Source organism: Esox lucius, chromosome 10 (genome assembly GCF_011004845.1).
Source record: "Esox lucius isolate fEsoLuc1 chromosome 10, fEsoLuc1.pri, whole genome shotgun sequence".
NCBI classification, from domain to species: domain Eukaryota; kingdom Metazoa; phylum Chordata; class Actinopteri; order Esociformes; family Esocidae; genus Esox; species Esox lucius.
In genome coordinates, this window is record NC_047578.1 from 1430471 (window position 1) to 1450446 (window position 19976).

Consider the following 19976-nt stretch of genomic DNA (forward strand, 5'->3'; position numbering starts at 1 on the left):
TATCAATATAATTATTCACTTATGTTTTATAAATGCCAGCCGTGTAATTAATTCAAACTTTCAGCATGCCAAACTCCCCAGTGAATTCAGATAGTGGAAAGATGTAGAGGCATCATTTGGAGGAATCTCTTGACTGCTACGGTAGGAAGAGGAATTCCTTATTCCCAGAGAGAGCGAAACAGATCAAAAGCGTGCGCCACGCACGGGAGAGAAAGGAGCAGAGAGTGAGAGAGACGCAGGGAGAGAGAGAGAGAGAGTGGGGGAGAGGCGCAGAGAGAGAGAGAGTGAGAGAGTAGGAGCTGGTCTGCAGTCTGATTCTTGGCGTCGTAAGGACCAGAGATAGACACAGAAGGCTATAGTAGGCGACCGCTCTGTAAGGGCAGCGATAGCTATATGATTTCTCAGTTCTCACATCATCAAAATTATTCCGAATAATATTGTTGGTTGGAAACTTTTGAGAAGGGTTCGTTTTTGTGGATTTGGGACAACCTGCACTCTCTCCGTTCTTCTACGCCGTTTATTCGTTTTACGGACGTGTGAAATGTGGATTATCGACACTGGTGATACCGCCTGTTAATTGGGAATAGATAAGAATATGCATCGACACCAGCTCTAGCGCCGTGGGAAAAAGAAAAAGAAACGAGGGATCTCATCTCGCGCTTTTTACCCTAGCCTCGTTATTCATCCTTTCGACTCGAATCTAACATTTGGAGTGAAACATTTGGAGCGGACGAAGGAATTTGTGTGAATTTGGCCCGCGTGTAACCACTTGCTCCTCACTTCGCTTGGCTCTTCTGGTCTCCCTTCTCCGTGTGATAATCGTGGTCCGGTGAGATTCAGCTAACCCCTCGGTCCGCATGACATGGTTCAGTCTAGTTGCGGGTGCCGAGCCTCGATGCATTGGGATTTTTCTCAGCGCCGACACCACGACCAAGTGAATCATCTTTCTAAAACCGTCTGATATATCCGTGCGTGCTGTCCCCGAGGAAAAAAAAAACAATTGCCATGACCGCGTATTCCAACCCGGACGGAACCGGACACGTTACCGGGCACGTTCGGAGGACAGAGTGCAGATGTAATAGCAGGCACATCGTTACCGGGTCGAGGAAAACGGACGGAATAGGGATTTTTGCGCTAATGAAGGTGGGACTAGCAGCACACCATTGGAGCCGGGTTCTGTTCGTGTATATGGGGCTACTGACAGCCTTAGCCTCGGTAAAGGGTAAGTTTCCCCCCCTGCTGCTGCCGCTGTTGATTCGTTGTGTTGAATACGCGATGGAGAGAACAGGTCCTGGGCGCCGCGTTATTCCCGCTCTCGCTGCCAGACTACCAAACGGCCAATTTGCAGCGTGGTGAATGTCCCTTTTCATTCCAAGGGGGGAAGTTAGGCTGTGATGTGGGTAGTGAGGGCAGATTACCGTTTCGCGGTGTCTCCCCCCATCTGTGTTCTGTGGACCCAGTGTTTCATTATTAAACATGTTTTTCTTTACGGAATGACGGGCTGGGAGAATGGCTGTTGAAGAGATAACGCGATCTCGGTCTAATTGTCAGTCAGAACGGGCGGTTGTTGGTTTGGTGGTGATACACCGTGAGTAAGCAGCGAGACTCCAGTGAATCGGTTAGGTGCTAATGAGAGAGCGGACTTAACGCGTGTAGCCTACATCATATCATCATGTCTATTGGGCATTATTATGTTAGCTCTTATTTTAGCCATGTCCTGAATAGTTTTACATAGCCTGACTTGAAACGTAATTGTATACGAAAGCCGGACAAGTGTGTGTGTGTGTGTGTGTGTGTGTGTGTGTGTGCAGGTGTGAGCGTGCGTCTATTTAGAAAATTCGACATGGGTTATTCATAGCTGATATACATTTTTAAGTCAATAATGTGCTGTTGACATTCAACAGTTATGTCTTATACAATTAAAAGAGAATATTTTGTCTTTGGTCATATTTTGAAAGTCATATTTTTGTTATTAGGAGTAGGTTTAAAACGAAGTGGAGCATTCAAAAGAGTTATTCATGCTGACATTGTCCATAGCTTTATATTGAACAAGATGGACATTGTAAAAATAACCTGGTATTCGCGCGTGAAACCCCACTGGTTTTCGTCACTGCCTTGCTTGGTGTCATACTCTGGATACCGGGGCTATTTAGAAAAGAGGACGATACGCAGGATAGTAGTTCAGACTGTAATTTGGATACAGGTGGTCTCCCAAACGTCACCCAATCTCGTGCACTAATTTTGACGAGCGCAATAAGGACCCGGGACCGAAGTTAGTGCACTACATGAAGGAAAACTGACCAAAGGGATATGCCCACAAGTCGCATGCTCTACACTGTGGGGTTGTTATACAACACGCCTTAGAACACCAATTAATGCGTTGGATTGCCGTTTTTGCGGCGTCATCAATAAATCCGCCTGTTTTACATTGCGTCATCATAAATCTTGCTTTGTCACATAAATCGCTCCGGTGTGAGAAGCGGTGACCAAAAGGACATACGCTGACCTCTTTTCATATCGACGTTTGGATTTCAACACGTTCCTCGTGGCTTGCTTAACACTCTGAATTCAGGTGGGAAACGCTGATACAGTGTACCAACATTTCCTGACCAATGATTTTTTTATAGATTTCTCTCCAACATACACGGATAATGGCGTTTATTGCATTGTCTCCCCAAACTTTCCACAAATCAACCATCTTGTACATTTGAAGATGTCCTCAAAGTAGAGAACACTTAATCATTTTGATCTTCTACCACCAGCGGTAGCCTGAACTTGCAATTGCAGTGATACTGGTCATATAATGAGTACATTCTCAACTTGGCTATTGTAGCCCTTTTGTAGCGACAAATCTACTGTAGCCGGAGTGACATGGAGCCATTTTCTAATCTCGTTGTGCTACCCTTTGCTGATGAGTGAAAAGTAAATATCAAACTCTCTATCATACACATACACAAACATAATTTAATGAGCAGTGTTTTAGATTGTAAACATTACTGTTTTGTAATATAGCAATAATGATCAACTGCCATTTTGTGTCTTCGATTGCGGTTCATTTTCAAAATTGGGTTGATACTGTCGGCGTCCCACTGCGTGATCATGACTGTCGTCTTTTCCCGCCACCAGCAGCAGTTTCCCGGTCTTCCCATGGAGCGGCACTAAAGACTCACACACTTGCTGTCTCCATACAGTACAGCACCGTGGCCACCTAAAACAAACTGAGATCTCTGTACAGCACAACGGCAGCGGAGAGGTGGGCTGTATGTTCAGCTGTGCGGCCGCCCCTGCCTGTATATCCGCTACATGCATATTCCTCGATCGTTAAGATAAGGAACTGAGAAATAGACCAGGCAGAATGCCTTTCCAGGTGTATTTTGGAGATGGAAAAAATAATACGGTTATGATAATGGCCTCCTTTAACCAATGTATGATTTAAAAATATTCCAATATTTTTTTGGACGGAATTTTTGGTGGCCGGTGTACCAACAAGTGAGTATTATTCATAGGGAAGAAAATGAAGATGAATTACAAGAAAAGCACAATGAGGGAAATAGGTTTAGTCAGGACTGGTTGGTTGTCTAAACCAATCTGAAACAAACATTTGACACTAACAAACGATGGAATTGAAACCTTGAATGTCCTTATACGATCGCCCCAATTCAGCAGTTTTAACATACATTCATGAAGAGAAGTATTGGCACCTTTGCACTTTTCTTAAATAATGCACAACATTTTTAAAAAATTCAAAAAACGGTTGAAATTAAATTGGTATATTCATTTGGCTTTGCTGTCAAAAAAAAAAAATAAACATTTTAACATGCTACTAAATCTGTGCTTTGGTATTGAGCTGGATAATCTTCTCAATCTCCTTTACTTTGGAATTCAGTTGCAGGTGCCTTTGATATAAACATCACTCCCTCAACCATGTTTGAGAAAATGACTCATTATCATGTTATGTGTCACAGTGTGTACCATAGCGAGCATGGAAAGAAAATCAGTAGATTGTCTGAGCAAGATATGACCCAAGCTTGGACAATCCCATGGCCACAAGTCCACCTCCAGAGACCGATACTGTATGTGTTGTTATGTTTAAAGACACATGCCATGGTAGTTTTCCTCCCTGGATGCGGCCGTAATAGCATAACATAATAGCATTTGACTGAAGATTGGAACAAAGGATTGTTTGAACAGTAGTGAAAGCACCTCGATTAATTGTTACACAGATTCAAGCTGTCCTTCAGATGTGAGGTACCATAGCTGAAACCCACACCTGAACATGCTACAATCATTATGGGACAATGTACTGTGGACAGATGAGACTGAATTTGAGCTGTTTGGTCAACCATAGCATATCTAGGTTTACAGAAAACAAGCCTAAACTACACTAAGCCTTCAAAGGCAAGAACACTATTTTAGGTACTAGTTGAGAAGGTAGGTTTTTTGAAGATAGACAGAGACTCTGCTATCCAACCCTCCAGAGGAAGTTAGCTGCACCATTGAGGTGCCAGGGCTGTGAAGAGTTTTGACTGTGTGGATTGGGAACTGCCCAGAAGGTGTGAGATGGCCAAGATCCCAAAGGTGGCTGAACTAAGAGCTCAGGCAGGGACGTATAGTTTGAGCTTTGCCTGAAGGTAGGGAGGAACAGCTCCTCTTGTTGCTCATTAGAAAGCACTAGAATGACAATGACCTTAAGCACCCTTCAAAAGGCACCCAGGAATAGTTCAAGACAAAATGCTGGTTCTGAAGTGGCCAGCAGTAAGTCCTGATCCATATCCTTTTGAAAACCCATGGAGTGATCTGAAAATGGCAGTTGAGAGGCACCCTTCAAATCTGAGAGAACTGGAGCAGTTTGAAGAAGAGTAGGCTAGAGCAGAAGTACAGGAAGCCCAACCATGGCTTCAGGAAATGCTTCTCTGCAGCTATGTCTCTGTTGCAACATATAGGGTGTCAGTTATTCACTGCAGCTATGTCTCTGCTACAACATATAGTGTGTCAGTTATTCACTGCAGCTATGTCTCTGCTACAACATATAGGGTGTCAGTTATTCACTGCAGCTATGTCTCTGCCACAACATATAGTGTGTCAGTTATTCACTGCAGCTATGTCTCTGCCACAACATATAGGGTGTCAGTTATTCACTGCAGCTATGTCTCTGCCACAACATATAGGGTGTCAGTTATTCACTGCAGCTATGTCTCTGCCACAACATATAGGGTGTCAGTTATTCACTGCAGCTATGTCTCTGCTACAACATACAGGTTGTCAGTTATTTTGTTTATTTTCTGATTTAAAAGGATAAATTAGGTTCCAAATTAAAATAAGGTTCTCTAATATTAACTGTGACATCAATAATTGTGCAGACTAAACATGTATCTTCACTGCAAAGGTGCCAATCGAAGGTGCATGAGTGTCAGTACTTCTGTCCTTGTCTGTAATTGGGTATAGCCTAGGCCTACATTCCTGTTGACCAGTTTTGTCTTTACAAAGCTATTGATTTTCTCACATCCAATTCAATGTATCTAATTCCTCAGCGCTGTTCTCCTTACCCATAGATGATACGCCGTTAAATTAAGCAGTGATTTGATGACAAGGTTGGAAACGTTTCTGACTCTCATGGATATTGAGCCGAGTCGACCGCAGCAAGGCTGTAGCCCACCTCGCGCACGATCCCAGCTCCCTGTGGTCCCCAGGTTCAATACGGTAATCAACCTGCATTCATTCTGACCTGGGATGGAAAAGAGATGGAGAGAAATATTGCAGAAGACTACTATGCAAGCTCCATAGCTTTCAGACATTAACAAGCGTGTAGGCTTGGGCAAGCTATATTTCAGTTATATAGCAGAGACTGTTATACCTAGCGATTTACAGGTGTGATTAACACTGACTACCTTTGTGCAAGTCAAAAAATATTGATTTTTCACATTTTTGGAAATGTGTTTTTGCACCGCTGAAACTGTTTTGAAACATTTATTGTGGATTATAATACACATTGTGTTTATATTCTATTGGACTTCACATTGTGTTTATATTCTATTGGACTTCACATTGTGTTTATATTCTATAGGACTACACATTTGTGTTCATATTCTATAGGACTTCACATTGTGTTTATATTCTATAGGGCTACACATTGTGTTTATATTCTATAGGACTTCACATTGTGTTTATATTCTATAGGACTACACATTGTGTTTATATTCTATTGGACTTCACATTGTGTTTATATTCTATAGGACTACACATTGTGTTTATATTCTATAGGACTACACATTGTGTTCATATTCTATAGGACTACACATTGTGTTTATATTCTATAGGACTTCACATTGTGTTTATATTCTATAGGACTACACATTGTGTTTATATTCTATAGGACTACACATTGTGTTCATATTCTATAGGACTACACATTAGATTCTACTCTTAGATTTTTCACATTTGTGCACCACTGAAACTGTTTTGGAAAATCTATTTTGTGTTCATTTCAACAAGCAGTGTGCAATGCTTTGCCAGGGAACAGCTAACAGAGAATGTTGAACACTGTTTTGGTCCTTGCAAACAACCTTGTGTAAAATAATCAAAAGGTTGGAAAATGTTGATGTTCCCACAGTCTTCTAGATAGTGGCTGGACCGTATGTGAGGCAATTAAAACCAGACTTCTAAAGTACCCCAGTTTCTCTATCATTCCATATCCTCATAGAAGATACATGTTGGGCAACAAAATATCTTTGATTCATTCTTTACTTTTTAGAGTAAATTAAAAGGTAAGAATTGAAGCGACTTGCATTACCTTTAGAACAGGTATAAGTTCGTTCTTTTATAGAGTCCAATTTAATTAAACCTAATATTTTTATTTACAGTATGGCTCTGTGGATGTTTTGGTGTGTGAAATTCCTTTCTGTCCCAGATGTTGTGGGTTCAATTACTGCTTCTGCCTGTCCTACTTAAACTCCTGCTGTTTCTAATTTGCAAAGAATTGTGGAATTCCACATCAAAAATAGTCTTAGTGGGCCCTTATCATCAATCAATATCTAGACTAAAACATCTGATCAGCGGGTATTATGTAATTTCACTCCATTCAGTGTTTAATTATAATCAGTGTTTTTAGTCTAATTTAACACAGATGAAGCGGACATGCCGCCCACCCACTCGTCTGCCCACGTCTGCCAGTGCTGGGTTTCATCCTCATTTTGGTCCGGTCATTCGTCCTCTGTATTTACCGTGACTGCTGTCTCCTGTCAGGGATTGTTAATCAAGCCGAACTTTAGGCCATCCTGACGTCGTGCGGTCAGTGTCTCCACCTTGCCACGATGTCTAACGTCGCCAGGAGGAACAGTGGTGGGAAGAAGCTGCTGATGTCATCTGGTTTCCATCTGTCCGTGGGCTGCCATGGTTATTCATGGCCAAGTTGTCATGACCTACACGTTGAGTTTGCCTAAGTGTGTTGGCTTGGCGGCAGCGGCGAGGGGGAGGGTCTTAGGGGACCGCTGTTTGTCCGGTTGTTCTCTCGGGCTGAGTCTTAATGGACCAAACGAGGCGAAACAGCTGCTTTCATGAAGCAAACCTCGGGAGCCTCTAAACACACACAAATACATGCAAACAAACTCGCACACACACATACACACAAGCAAACACGCACACAAACATACACACGAAGGCCGACAAGAACTCCACCAATGTTTCTGGATCTCTGTGGAGCTTAGTTTGAAATGTCTTTGCTTCTGGTTGTGGCCTCAAAGGGACAACTCATTCTGCAATCATCAGAACTGTAGAGGGGCCTTTCAGCACCATGGACAGGGCCACTCCAGACCCATAGAAAGGAGCATTTCAGGACGACGGACAGGGCCATTTCAGAACCATAAACAGTGCCATTTCAGAACCGTAGAGAGGGGCATTTCAGGACGACGGACAGGGCCATTTCAGAACCATAAACAGGGCCATTTCAGAACCATAAACAGTGCCGTTTCAGAACCATAGAGAGGGGCATTTCAAGACCACTGAGAAAGTGACAGATGAGTCATATCAGAACCATGTACTCATGTACAGCTCCCTTGCTCCCTCCTTCCGCCTCTCTCTCCAGCGTTGCTGTACATCCGAAACGAGGCCCTGATTGACTGGGAGTGGACCGTCCACTGAGGTGGCTGGTGATGCATGTTTATGGTGAAATCAGACGTACTGTGGAATATCAGGGTGTTTATCAGGCTCCATGTTTCTCTCTCCTTTTCCCCAACACCCTCTCCGTTTTCGCCTTCTCTTTTCTTGCCTTCTTTTCTCGTCTCTTTTTCTCCACAACTCATCAACATACTCTCAAGCAGTATCTTATTGTCTGTCTGTGTACTCTGCTGAGTGCTGGGAGTCTCTGTGGATCCCGTCATTTCTCTCTACTGATTGGAGCAAAAATAAACAGCATTTATTTCATGTGTTTATTCAGTTAGTGGATGTGTGGATTACAGATCTTCTATAGGACTCTTCTATAGGACTTCACATTGTGTTTATATTCTATAGGACTACACAATGTGTTTATATTCTATAGGACTACACATTGTGTTTATATTCTACAGGACTTCACATTGTGTTTTTATTCTATAGGACTACACATTGTGTTCATATTCTATAGGACTACACATTGTGTTTTTATTCTATAGGACTACACATTGTGTTCATATTCTATAGGACTACACATTGTGTTTATATTCTATAGGACTTCACATTGTGTTTATATTCTATAGGACTACACATTGTGTTTATATTCTATAGGACTACACATTGTGTTTATATTCTATAGGACTACACATTGTGTTTATATTCTATAGGACTACACATTGTGTTTATATTCTATAGGACTACAAATTGTGTTTATATTCTATAGGACTACACATTGTGTTTATATTCTATAGGACTACACATTGTGTTTATATTCTATAGGACTACACATTGTGTTTATATTCTATAGGACTACACATTGTGTTTATATTCTATAGGACTACACATTGTGTTTATATTCTATAGGACTACACATTGTGTTTATATTCTATAGGACTTCACATTGTGTTTATATTCTATAGGACTACACATTGTGTTTATAATCTATAGGACTACACATTGTGTTTATATTCTATAGGACTACACATTGTGTTTATATTCTATAGGACTACACATTGTGTTTATATTCTATAGGACTACACATTGTGTTTATATTCTATAGGACTACACATTGTGTTTATATTCTATAGGACTACACATTGTGTTCATATTCTATAGGACTACACATTGTGTTTATATTCTATAGGACTACACATTGTGTTCATATTCTTTAGGACTACACATTGTGTTCATATTCTATAGGACTACACATTGTGTTTATATTCTATAGGACTTCACATTGTGTTTATATTCTATAGGACTACACATTGTGTAGGGGTTTATGTGACTTTGTTAAATGTATGTGTTGTCCTGTAGAGTGTGTGTGTTGTCCTGTAGGGTGTGTTGTGTGTTGTCCTGTAGGGTGTGTGTGTGTGTTGCCCTGTATAGTGTCTGTTGTAGTCTCCACTCTAGTGAAAGATGGGTTTGGATTTCCTTATCAGGCATCAGACAGGCTCCCATTTCACCACACTTAGCACCACTAACAGGCTACACAGAGCTGTGTGTGGCAATTGTGTTTCTGTGTCTGTTTGTTTGTGTGTGTGTGTGTGTGTGTGTGTGTGAATTCTCCAGGCCATCCATTCCCCTGCTAGGGAAGTTATTAAAGTGTCTGTCATAAGTAAGACAGTTCATTGCATACGTCTGTGTGCGTGCGGAATGTGATTGTTGTCCTGAATCAGCAACATTTAGTGTTGAACTGAATCAAATGTTCTCGTGTGAATAACCCTGAAACCTCCCAAAGCATTGTGGGTTTAAATTAGAGAACCATTACATGGAGGTCCGCAGCACAGTGGGAGTGGCTAGTGGTTTGTGTGTCGGTATTACCCTCAGTTTACTAAAGGCATTTAAATCAGCCATCAGACATCTAAGCCACCAAAACAGTCCGCCAGCGTTGACATCCCAACAGCAGGTAGTGTGGTTCTAACGGCTTTCCCCTCACCTTCTGTAAAGTGGACCCTGTTCAGATCAGCAGGAGAGATTTCCGTTCTGGCCGGTACCCCTATAAGGCCTGTGCTTCCCAAACAGAACCCTATTGCCTTTATAGGGCATCACCGTTCACAGAGGCCCAGTGTCGCCATTTAGAACACACACGTCCTGTCAGACCTGGGTATCCTTTACTGGGCTGATTTGCGGTTCTCTTATCACAGATCCGACATGATTACATCAGAAACACTAATGGCTTTAGGTGCCCTCTGCCTCTGTTGTTCTGTCTTTCTGGCTGTCCTGTCTGCTTTCAGGCCAGGTCCGGGGCATCTTTCATCAAACATTTGATAGAACAGATGTGGGAAATAGGTCTATAACCAGCAGTTTGTGGAGCATATATTTTTTCCAACTTCTAGTGTTTTAGTCATGGGTTATATACCATCATGGCAAAATATGTGTTTGGGATATATTATATCAAGAAAAACACAGTGGGTGCGTGACACTGTGGCTTGTTGGCCTCTCCAGGTCTCCATCTATACTTTAGATGACCAGGTGTTGGTCAAAGCTGAAAACTTGACTCGTCAGAGAAGATGACCTTACTCCATTCCTCTACGGTTCCTCTACAACTTCAGCCCTGCCCCTAGGAGCCTGTTTCGAACTGTCCTCGTTGTGCACTTCAACCCAGCTGCTGTTTACAATTATTTTTGTAGGTCACTTGATGTCATCCGACGGTTGTTGAGTGACATTTGAATGAGTTGACGGTCATCTCTGTCAGTGGAGAGTCATTTTCGTCCTCTGCCAGTCTGTGGCTTTGTTGTCCCCAATGTCTGTTGCTTGACCTTGTTTTTATGAACCGCCGTCTTTGAAATTTTCAGGATGGAAGCAACCTGACGCTCACTGTATCCCTCTGCCAGTAAAGCCAGAATTTAACCCTTCTTTTCCTCACTCAAAGCTTTTCTTTTCAACTCTTTTGTCATACTGAATAGTTATTTTTTTATTTAAATTACCTTTAAGGTACTACCTGCACAGTTTTTGCCATCCAGCTGGTTCTATTGCAAGAGGATAGTGATGACCACAGCAGTAGTTTTTATACTTTTCCTCTTTAAATTAGATTTGGTTCAGGTAATCACCTAATCAGCACCTTATTAAGTATAATGAGGTGTGCCTGTGTTGGAATTTAACAGACACTGGAATGGAATGGCTTCCATACATGTAGATGTAATGATGTAAATACGTTTTGTTAAATTCCTGCATAAAATGGGGGGCTTACGCCATCTCCTGGCTTTTTAATGTAATTATACAGCTAGCAGCAAAAATTTGGAATTCTGGGAAACTTACCTCAGAACTAGAGGGAATGTTTGTCGGTGAGTTGAGAAACGATCGTGGGGTAAAATACAGTTATTCATAAAATGTTTGTATGTTTTCTGTAAAATAATCAGAGATTTATGGAACTGTTAACAGGTATTGCCGACTTGGCATTGGATTCTACTGGTCGGCTTTTCTGATCCAAAAGATTATGCATATGTTTGGTGCTAGCTAAATATCGAATTGTGTAACTGAAAATAATTGTACATTTTCTTTAGGAGTTTTGTTGCCTCAAAGAAACAGGAATTCTACATGATTATTCCCCGAACATTGCAGGAATATTACTGTTTGTTTTATGTTGTTTGTTCATGGGCTGCAGTCTTTGGCTGAGGCCAGGGTAGCCTGATTAATTGAGAAATTTGTGCATTCTGCGTTCACCACTTGGGTGAGACATTTAGTTTGAAGTAGGTGATGGTAGTTCATTCTGAATATCTGTAAAGTAGACGTAATTAGACTATACATTTTTATTATCATTTAATTAGAAAAAAACACACTATGCGATCACATTCTGGGAAACTTACCTCAGAACTGAAGGGAATGTCTGTCAGAGTTTTGTTACTCATAGAAACAGGCTTTCTACATGATTCCAAGAACTTTGCAGTAATAAAAGTTCTACCATCCACCACTTGTGTGTGAGAATTAATTAAGCTGGAAAACAGATAAAGGCGGTCACATAGAGATGCTGATTTAATAAAAATTAGGCGTGGTCTCTTAATTTTCCAGAGCTGAATATTCTACAAACTTAACAAGCATTGTATATTCTACTCAATATAAGAGATATTTAATATTGTACAAAATTAACAGGGATTATATAATATACGGTCTGTCTTTTCCCACTCACTGTTGGTAGGGCTTGTTCAGTCAAACATCTTCCAATGTTTCCAGAGCGCTGGAGCCCGTCTGGCGTTCAACATTCCCAAGATCCCCCATGTTACCCTGCTAAATCAAAGACTTCAGTGGCTTCCAGTTGAATCTCCCTTCCATCACAAGAACCTGGTGCTTCACTAAGTATCTGCAAGAGCAACTTACACACCCTGACATCCGGTCAAGGCTCAAACCCCACATCCCTTCCTGAGCTCTTAGTTCTGTCACCTCTGGGCTCTTGGCCTTCCAAAACCTACAGGAGGACACCTCACACTCAACCCAGTCAAAACCTACAGGTGGACACCTCACACTCAACCCAGTCAAAACCTACAGGAGGACACCTCACACTCAACCCAGTCAAAACCTACAGGTGGACACCTCACACTCAACCCAGTCAAAACCTACAGGAGGACAACTCCCACTTAACCCAGTCAAAACCTACAGGAGGACAGCTCCCCCTTCACCCAGTCAAAACCTACAGGAGGACAGCTCCCCCTTCACCCAGTCAAAACCTACAGGAGGACACCTCACACTCAACCCAGTCAAAACCTACAGGTGGACACCTCACACTCAACCCAGTCAAAACCTACAGGAGGACACCTCACACTCAACCCAGTCAAAACCTACAGGTGGACACCTCACACTCAACCCAGTCAAAACCTACAGGAGGACACCTCACACTCAACCCAGTCAAAACCTACAGGTGGACACCTCACACTCAACCCAGTCAAAACCTACAGGTGGACACCTCACACTCAACCCAGTCAAAACCTACAGGAGGACACCTCACACTCAACCCAGTCAAAACCTACAGGTGGACACCTCACACTCAACCCAGTCAAAACCTACAGGAGGACACCTCACACTCAACCCAGTCAAAACCTACAGGTGGACACCTCACACTCAACCCAGTCAAAACCTACAGGTGGACACCTCACACTCAACCCAGTCAAAACCTACAGGAGGACACCTCACACTCAACCCAGTCAAAACCTACAGGAGGACACCTCACACTCAACCCAGTCAAAACCTACAGGTGGACACCTCACACTCAACCCAGTCAAAACCTACAGGAGGACAACTCCCACTTAACCCAGTCAAAACCTACAGGAGGACAGCTCCCCCTTCACCCAGTCAAAACCTACAGGAGGACACCTCACACTCAACCCAGTCAAAACCTACAGGTGGACACCTCACACTCAACCCAGTCAAAACCTACAGGAGGACACCTCACACTCAACCCAGTCAAAACCTACAGGTGGACACCTCACACTCAACCCAGTCAAAACCTACAGGAGGACACCTCACACTCAACCCAGTCAAAACCTACAGGTGGACACCTCACACTCAACCCAGTCAAAACCTACAGGTGGACACCTCACACTCAACCCAGTCAAAACCTACAGGAGGACACCTCACACTCAACCCAGTCAAAACCTACAGGAGGACACCTCACACTCAACCCAGTCAAAACCTACAGGTGGACACCTCACACTCAACCCAGTCAAAACCTACAGGAGGACAACTCCCACTTAACCCAGTCAAAACCTACAGGAGGACAGCTCCCCCTTCACCCAGTCAAAACCTACAGGAGGACAGCTCCCCCTTCACCCAGTCAAAACCTACAGGTGGACAACTCCCACTTAACCCAGTCAAAACCTACAGGAGGACAACTCCCACTTAACCCAGTCAAAACCTACAGGAGGACAACTCCCACTTAACCCAGTCAAAACCTACAGGAGGGCAGCTCCCCCTTCACCCAGTCAAAACCTACAGGTGGACAGCTCACACTCAACCCAGTCAAAACCTACAGGAGGACACCTCACACTCAACCCAGTCAAAACCTACAGGTGGACAACTCCCACTTAACCCAGTCAAAACCTACAGGAGGACAGGGCCCACTTAACCCAGTCAAAACCTACAGGAGGGCAGCTCCCCCTTCACCCAGTCAAAACCTACAGGTGGACAGCTCCCCCTTCACCCAGTCAAAACCTACAGGTGGACAACTCCCACTTAACCCAGTCAAAACCTACAGGAGGACAACTCCCACTTAACCCAGTCAAAACCTACAGGAGGGCAGCTCCCCCTTCACCCAGTCAAAACCTACAGGTGGACAGCTCCCCCTTCACCCAGTCAAAACCTACAGGTGGACACCTCACACTCAACCCAGTCAAAACCTACAGGAGGACAGGGCCCACTTAACCCAGTCAAAACCTACAGGAGGGCAGCTCCCCCTTCACCCAGTCAAAACCTACAGGTGGACACCTCACACTCAACCCAGTCAAAACCTACAGGAGGACACCTCACACTCAACCCAGTCAAAACCTACAGGTGGACAACTCCCACTTAACCCAGTCAAAACCTACAGGAGGACAGGGCCCACTTAACCCAGTCAAAACCTACAGGAGGACAACTCCCATTTTACCCAGACAAAACCTACAGGAGGACATGGCCCACTCAACCCAGTCAAAACCTACAGGAGGGCAACTCCCACTTAACCCAGTCAAAACCTACAGGAGGACAGGGCCCACTCAACCCAGTCAAAACCTACAGGAGGGCAGCTCCCACTTAACCCAGTAAAAACCTACAGGAGGACACCTCACACTCAACCCAGTCAAAACTTACAGGAGGACAACTCCCACTCAACCCAGTCAAAACCTACAGGAGGACAGGGCCCACTTAACCCAGTCAAAACCTACAGGAGGACAACTCCCACTTAACCCAGTCAAAACCTACAGGAGGACAGGGCCCACTTAACCCAGTCAAAACCTACAGGAGGACAACTCCCACTCAAACCAGTAAAAGCTATTTTCTTTCTTGGCACCGTAATGGTGAAAGTAGCTGGTTACCTTTCATTAAATAATGCCTGCAGTGTATGTATTGTATATGAACTATATTTGTTTTGTATAGGTACTATATCTGTATTGTATCTGTACTATATCTGTGTTGTATGGGTACTATATCTGCATTGGATATGTACTATATCTGTATTGTATCGGTACTATATCTGTATTGTATCGGTACTATATCTGTGTTGTATGGGTACTATATCTGCATTGTATATGTACTATATCTGTAATGTATCGGTACTACATCTGTATTGTATCCGTGCTACATCTGTATTGTATTGGTACTACATCTGTATTGTATCAGTACTATATCTGTACTGTATCGGTACTACATCTGTATTGTATTGGTACTACATCTGTATTGTATCAGTATTATATCTGTATTGTATCAGTACTATATCTGTATTGTATCGGTACTATATCTGTATTGTATCAGTACTCTCTCTGTATTGTATTGGTACGCTCTGTGTTTTATTATTACTAATAGTAATAAACCTTTTTTTCTTCTACCACTTTGCCAATTGCTACTTTTTAAGAGTACTTACTGCAATTGGTTTGTGTGGTTAATCCACCTAGATATCTTCAAATGATTGCCCTAACTGTGAGCCACTCTGGATAAGAGCTTCTGCTAATTGACTATAATGTAGTAAAACATTATTATTTTTTTAAATAAGGTGACACCTTGGCTTAACGCATGTATGTGCTTTTCATTCTGCATGTGTGCATGTCTCTACTCTGTTGTCATGGGGACAACATGCGCTTTCCTGCACATGAATGGTGCACAGAGTCACATTGGAATCCTTCCAGTCCACACACACACACACACACACACACACACGTTCAGTTTCTCCACACCCTCCCACTTCCAGCCTGGTAAAGTGAGTGGGAGGTGGTTTTGGAGTGGAGCTGAATAGTCACCCATGAACAGCATGTCTTCTCCAAGAACATTAAACACACACGGAAATCGACCAACCTTTTTGTATTACGTTGTCTGTCTCTCCCCCGCACATCCTTTTGGCCAGTTACTCTGCGTGCGTCTTTCAGTTTGAACGGGTAAAATACTGATCTGGTACTTGTAGACCTGACGACACAAGACTGTAATGCTGAGAAGGTCTCTGTTGAAGCAAATGCACGTCTGTGCTGCTGTGGCTTCTGGAGGAGGTGGACCCTGAGGTGGCTGATGGGAGGGAGGACAGAGGGTTCTTGTAGCGAGTAGCGGTTAGTAAATATACAGCTGTCACTGACTCTTCCTCTACGTAAAACACTAGGCGTATTGTGTTGGTGTTATGAGAACTCTGTAGAACAGATTCCTTTGAAATGGTTTTGGGAGGAAGTGAAAGAAGTCAAATGTTCAGTGCTCTATGAAAGATGTATCGGCAACCATTGGTACATGACAAACATTTTTTGACCCCAGACATTTTAAACTACATTGAGACACTGCTGAACTACATGGTGATACACCACTAAAATACATAGACACCACTAAACTACATAGAGATACACCACTAAAATACATAGAGACACCACTAAACTACATAGAGATACACCACTAAAATACATAGAGACACCACTAAACTACACAGAGATACACCACTAAACTACATAGAGACACCTCTAAACTACATAGAGACACCTCTAAACTACATAGAGACACCGCTAAACTACACAGAGATACACCACTAAACTACGTAGAGACACCACTAAACTACATAGAGAGACACCAGTAAACTACATAGGGACACCTCTAAACTACACAGAGAGACACCACTAAACTACATAGAGATACACCACTAAACTACATAGGACACTGCTAAACCACATAAAGACACCACTGAATAGAGAAAATGACATCCTGCTCTTCAGGAGGAGGCCCAAAGGGAAACTAGACATTTGACGGCAGGCTTTGGTGTAGGTCAGAATGGAAGCTGGTCGTGCATGCTTCTGTCACCCATGATGGAACATCTTGTCCTACATCAAGGACAGCATTCCTCAATATCAGGGAGGGTCCACTATAGCAGCCCTGAACTGGCCTCAGGTTGTAGGTGAGACAGGCTGTGTGTGTGTGTGTGTGGGGGGGTCAGATTGTAGGTGAGACAGGCTGTGTGTGTGTGTGTGTGGGGGGGGGGGGGTCAGTTTGTAGGTAAGACAGGCTGTGGGGGAGAGTCAGGCTGTAGGTGAGACAGGCTGTGAGGGGGAGTCAGGTTGTGGGGGTGGGGGGTCAGGTTGTAGTGGAGAGAGGTTGTGGGGGAGTCAGCTTGTGGGAGAGACAGACAGTGGAGGGGAGTCATATTCTAGGGGAGAGAGGTTATGGGGGAGGGTCAGTCTTCTGGACTGCGCTGACCATTCTGCCTCTCATTCTGAATGCTGCTACTGGCAAGGGCGTCCTCACCTTTACTCTTCTGGACAAGCTTAACAGGCAACATCCAATCTATCATTCCATGAACCCCACAAACCATGACCCAGTCTGTATTTTACCCCCTTAGTTGAACAGGATGGATTCGGTGGCACTGAGTATGCTGTTTGCTGCTCATATAAGAACATACAGGAGGTGGACAAAACAACATCTTCCCGTACACATTACCTGGCATTACCGTTCTGTCTGGTGAAAACTGTCATACCACAAACAGAAGAGTAAGAGGTTGTTTTGACGTCAGTGATGATGCAGTCATACAAATACACGAAGAACGACAGCCAGCCTAGTGTCAGACCAGAAGACGAGAGAACAGATGCACAAACTACGAGAGGAGGTTGGTCTGAAATTCCTGTGGACAAAATGCACTAGACACCCACCTGACCATGAGACTGCAGGCTTACATGAGACTACAGCCAAGTGACTAGGGAGGTGCTGCCATAGATCTATGGGTGCTGCTCTGTTTTCCCCGGTCATTAGCAGATGGGCTCTGTGGAGAAGAAGGTGCTTATGTTGATGCACATAGTGACCTTTGTAATTCTGCTTGAATATAAAATGGATTCAGATGAAGCATGTATGTGCATCAGGCTGCACGGTGGGTGTGGCCTCCGGCTCTGTCAGTCAGGCTGCACGGTGGGTGTGGCCTCCGGCTCTGTCAGTCAGGCTGCACGGTGGGTGTGGCCTCCAGCTCTGTCAGTCAGGCTGCACGGTGGGTGTGGCCTCCGGCTCTGTCAGTCAGGCTGCACGGTGGGTGTGGCCTCCGGCTCTGTCAGTCAGGCTGCACGGTGGGTGTGGCCTCCGGCTCCATCAGTCAGGCTGCATGGTGGGTGTGTGCATGAGTGAATGAGTTTACTCACATTGTAAACTGGTGTATACTTCATTACCTCCACTGGGTCCTTCCACCCTCTCCTCTTTATCCCTGCATTCCTCACCCCCTCTCGCCCCCTCTCTCTCTGTCTCTCCCCACTATATTTCCCTGTCTCTCTATCGCCTCCCCTCTTTACCCCTCTGTTCTCCCCTGTCTCCCTACCAGCCATCCTCTTCGCTTATCCTGTTTGCTTCATTAGCTTCTCAATCCAGTGGAAACAACCAGAGTGTTGAGTGGACGCCAATCACCCATTGCCAGGCCTTTCCAACACATTGGGCTTTACCCGTAATGCTGCTGAACTGGGCCATAATGACTCAAAATGGCCGCCTTGTTGCCCTATCCTGCCTTGCATTGGTACATCACAGTGATACATGGATCCTCCGAGGAAAGCTGAGCTTAGTGCTTTTTATGCTTAATGCCATTTTGGGGTTAATCAGTGTGTGATGTGGTCAGTCGCTGACACACCGAGTGACAGATGGTGGTGGGAAGATAGGCGGAGGAGAAGGGTGGAGCAGGGTTTTTATTCTGAGGTTCTCTAGGAGGGGAAGGGTGGAGAAGGGTTTTTATTCTGAGGTTCTCTAGGAGGGGAAGGGTGGAGAAGGGTTTTTATTCTGAGGTTCTCTAGGAGGGGAAGGGTGGAGAAGGGTTTTTATTCTGATGTTCTCTAGGAGGGGAAGGGTGGAGAAGGGTTTTTATTCTGAGGTTCTCTAGGAGGGGAAGGGTGGAGAAGGGTTTCTATTCTGAGGTTCTCTAGGTGGGGAAGGGTGGAGAAGGGTTTCTATTCTGATGTTCTCAAGGAGGGGAAGGGTGGAGAAGGGTTTTTATTCTGATGTTCTCAAGGAGGGGAAGGGTGGAGAAGGGTTTCTATTCTGATGTTCTCTAGGAGGGGAAGGGTGGAGAAGGGTTTTTATTCTGATGTTCTCTAGGAGGGGAAGGGTGGAGAAGGGTTTTTATTCTGAGGTTCTCTAGGAGGGGAAGGGTGGAGAAGGGTTTCTATTCTGAGGTTCTCTAGGTGGGGAAGGGTGGAGAATGGTTTTTATTCTGATGTTCTCTAGGAGGGGAAGGGTGGAGAAGGGTTTTTATTCTGATGTTCTCTAGGAGGGGAAGGGTGGAGAAGGGTTTCTATTCTGAGGTTCTCTAGGTGGGGAAGGGTGGAGAAGGGTTTTTATTCTGAGGTTCTCTAGGAGGGGAAGGGTGGAGAAGGGTTTCTATTCTGAGGTTCTCTAGGTGGGGAAGGGTGGAGAAGGGTTTTTATTCTGAGGTTCTCTAGGAGGGGAAGGGTGGAGAAGGGTTTCTATTCTGATGTTCTCTAGGTGGGGAAGGGTGGAGAATAATTTAATTCTGAGGTTCTCTAGGATGGGAAGGGTGGAGAAGGGTTTTTATTCTGAGGTTCTCTAGGAGGGGAAGGGTGGAGAAGGGTTTCTATTCTGATGTTCTCTAGGAGGGGAAGGGTGGAGAAGGGTTTTTATTCTGAGGTTCTCTAGGTGGGGGGAGGTCATTTATGTGTTGCTTTGTTGGAAGTTTGGTGTTTGGTGTTTGACATTTTGTTGTGTTA

The 19976-nt window shown here is 44.0% G+C and overlaps 1 protein-coding gene across 1 annotated transcript in view; it reads left to right on the forward strand.

Annotated features, from left to right (window-relative positions):
* The first annotated feature begins 326 nt into the window (after positions 1-326).
* Positions 327-19976, forward strand: part of csmd2 (CUB and Sushi multiple domains 2) — a 331743-nt gene continuing 312093 nt past the window's right edge. Inside the window, exon 1 of the mRNA XM_029122791.2 lies at positions 327-1222. Coding sequence (XP_028978624.1) covers positions 1006-1222 — 217 coding nt within the window. The 5' untranslated portion in view covers positions 327-1005. The remainder of the gene's footprint in view (positions 1223-19976) is intronic.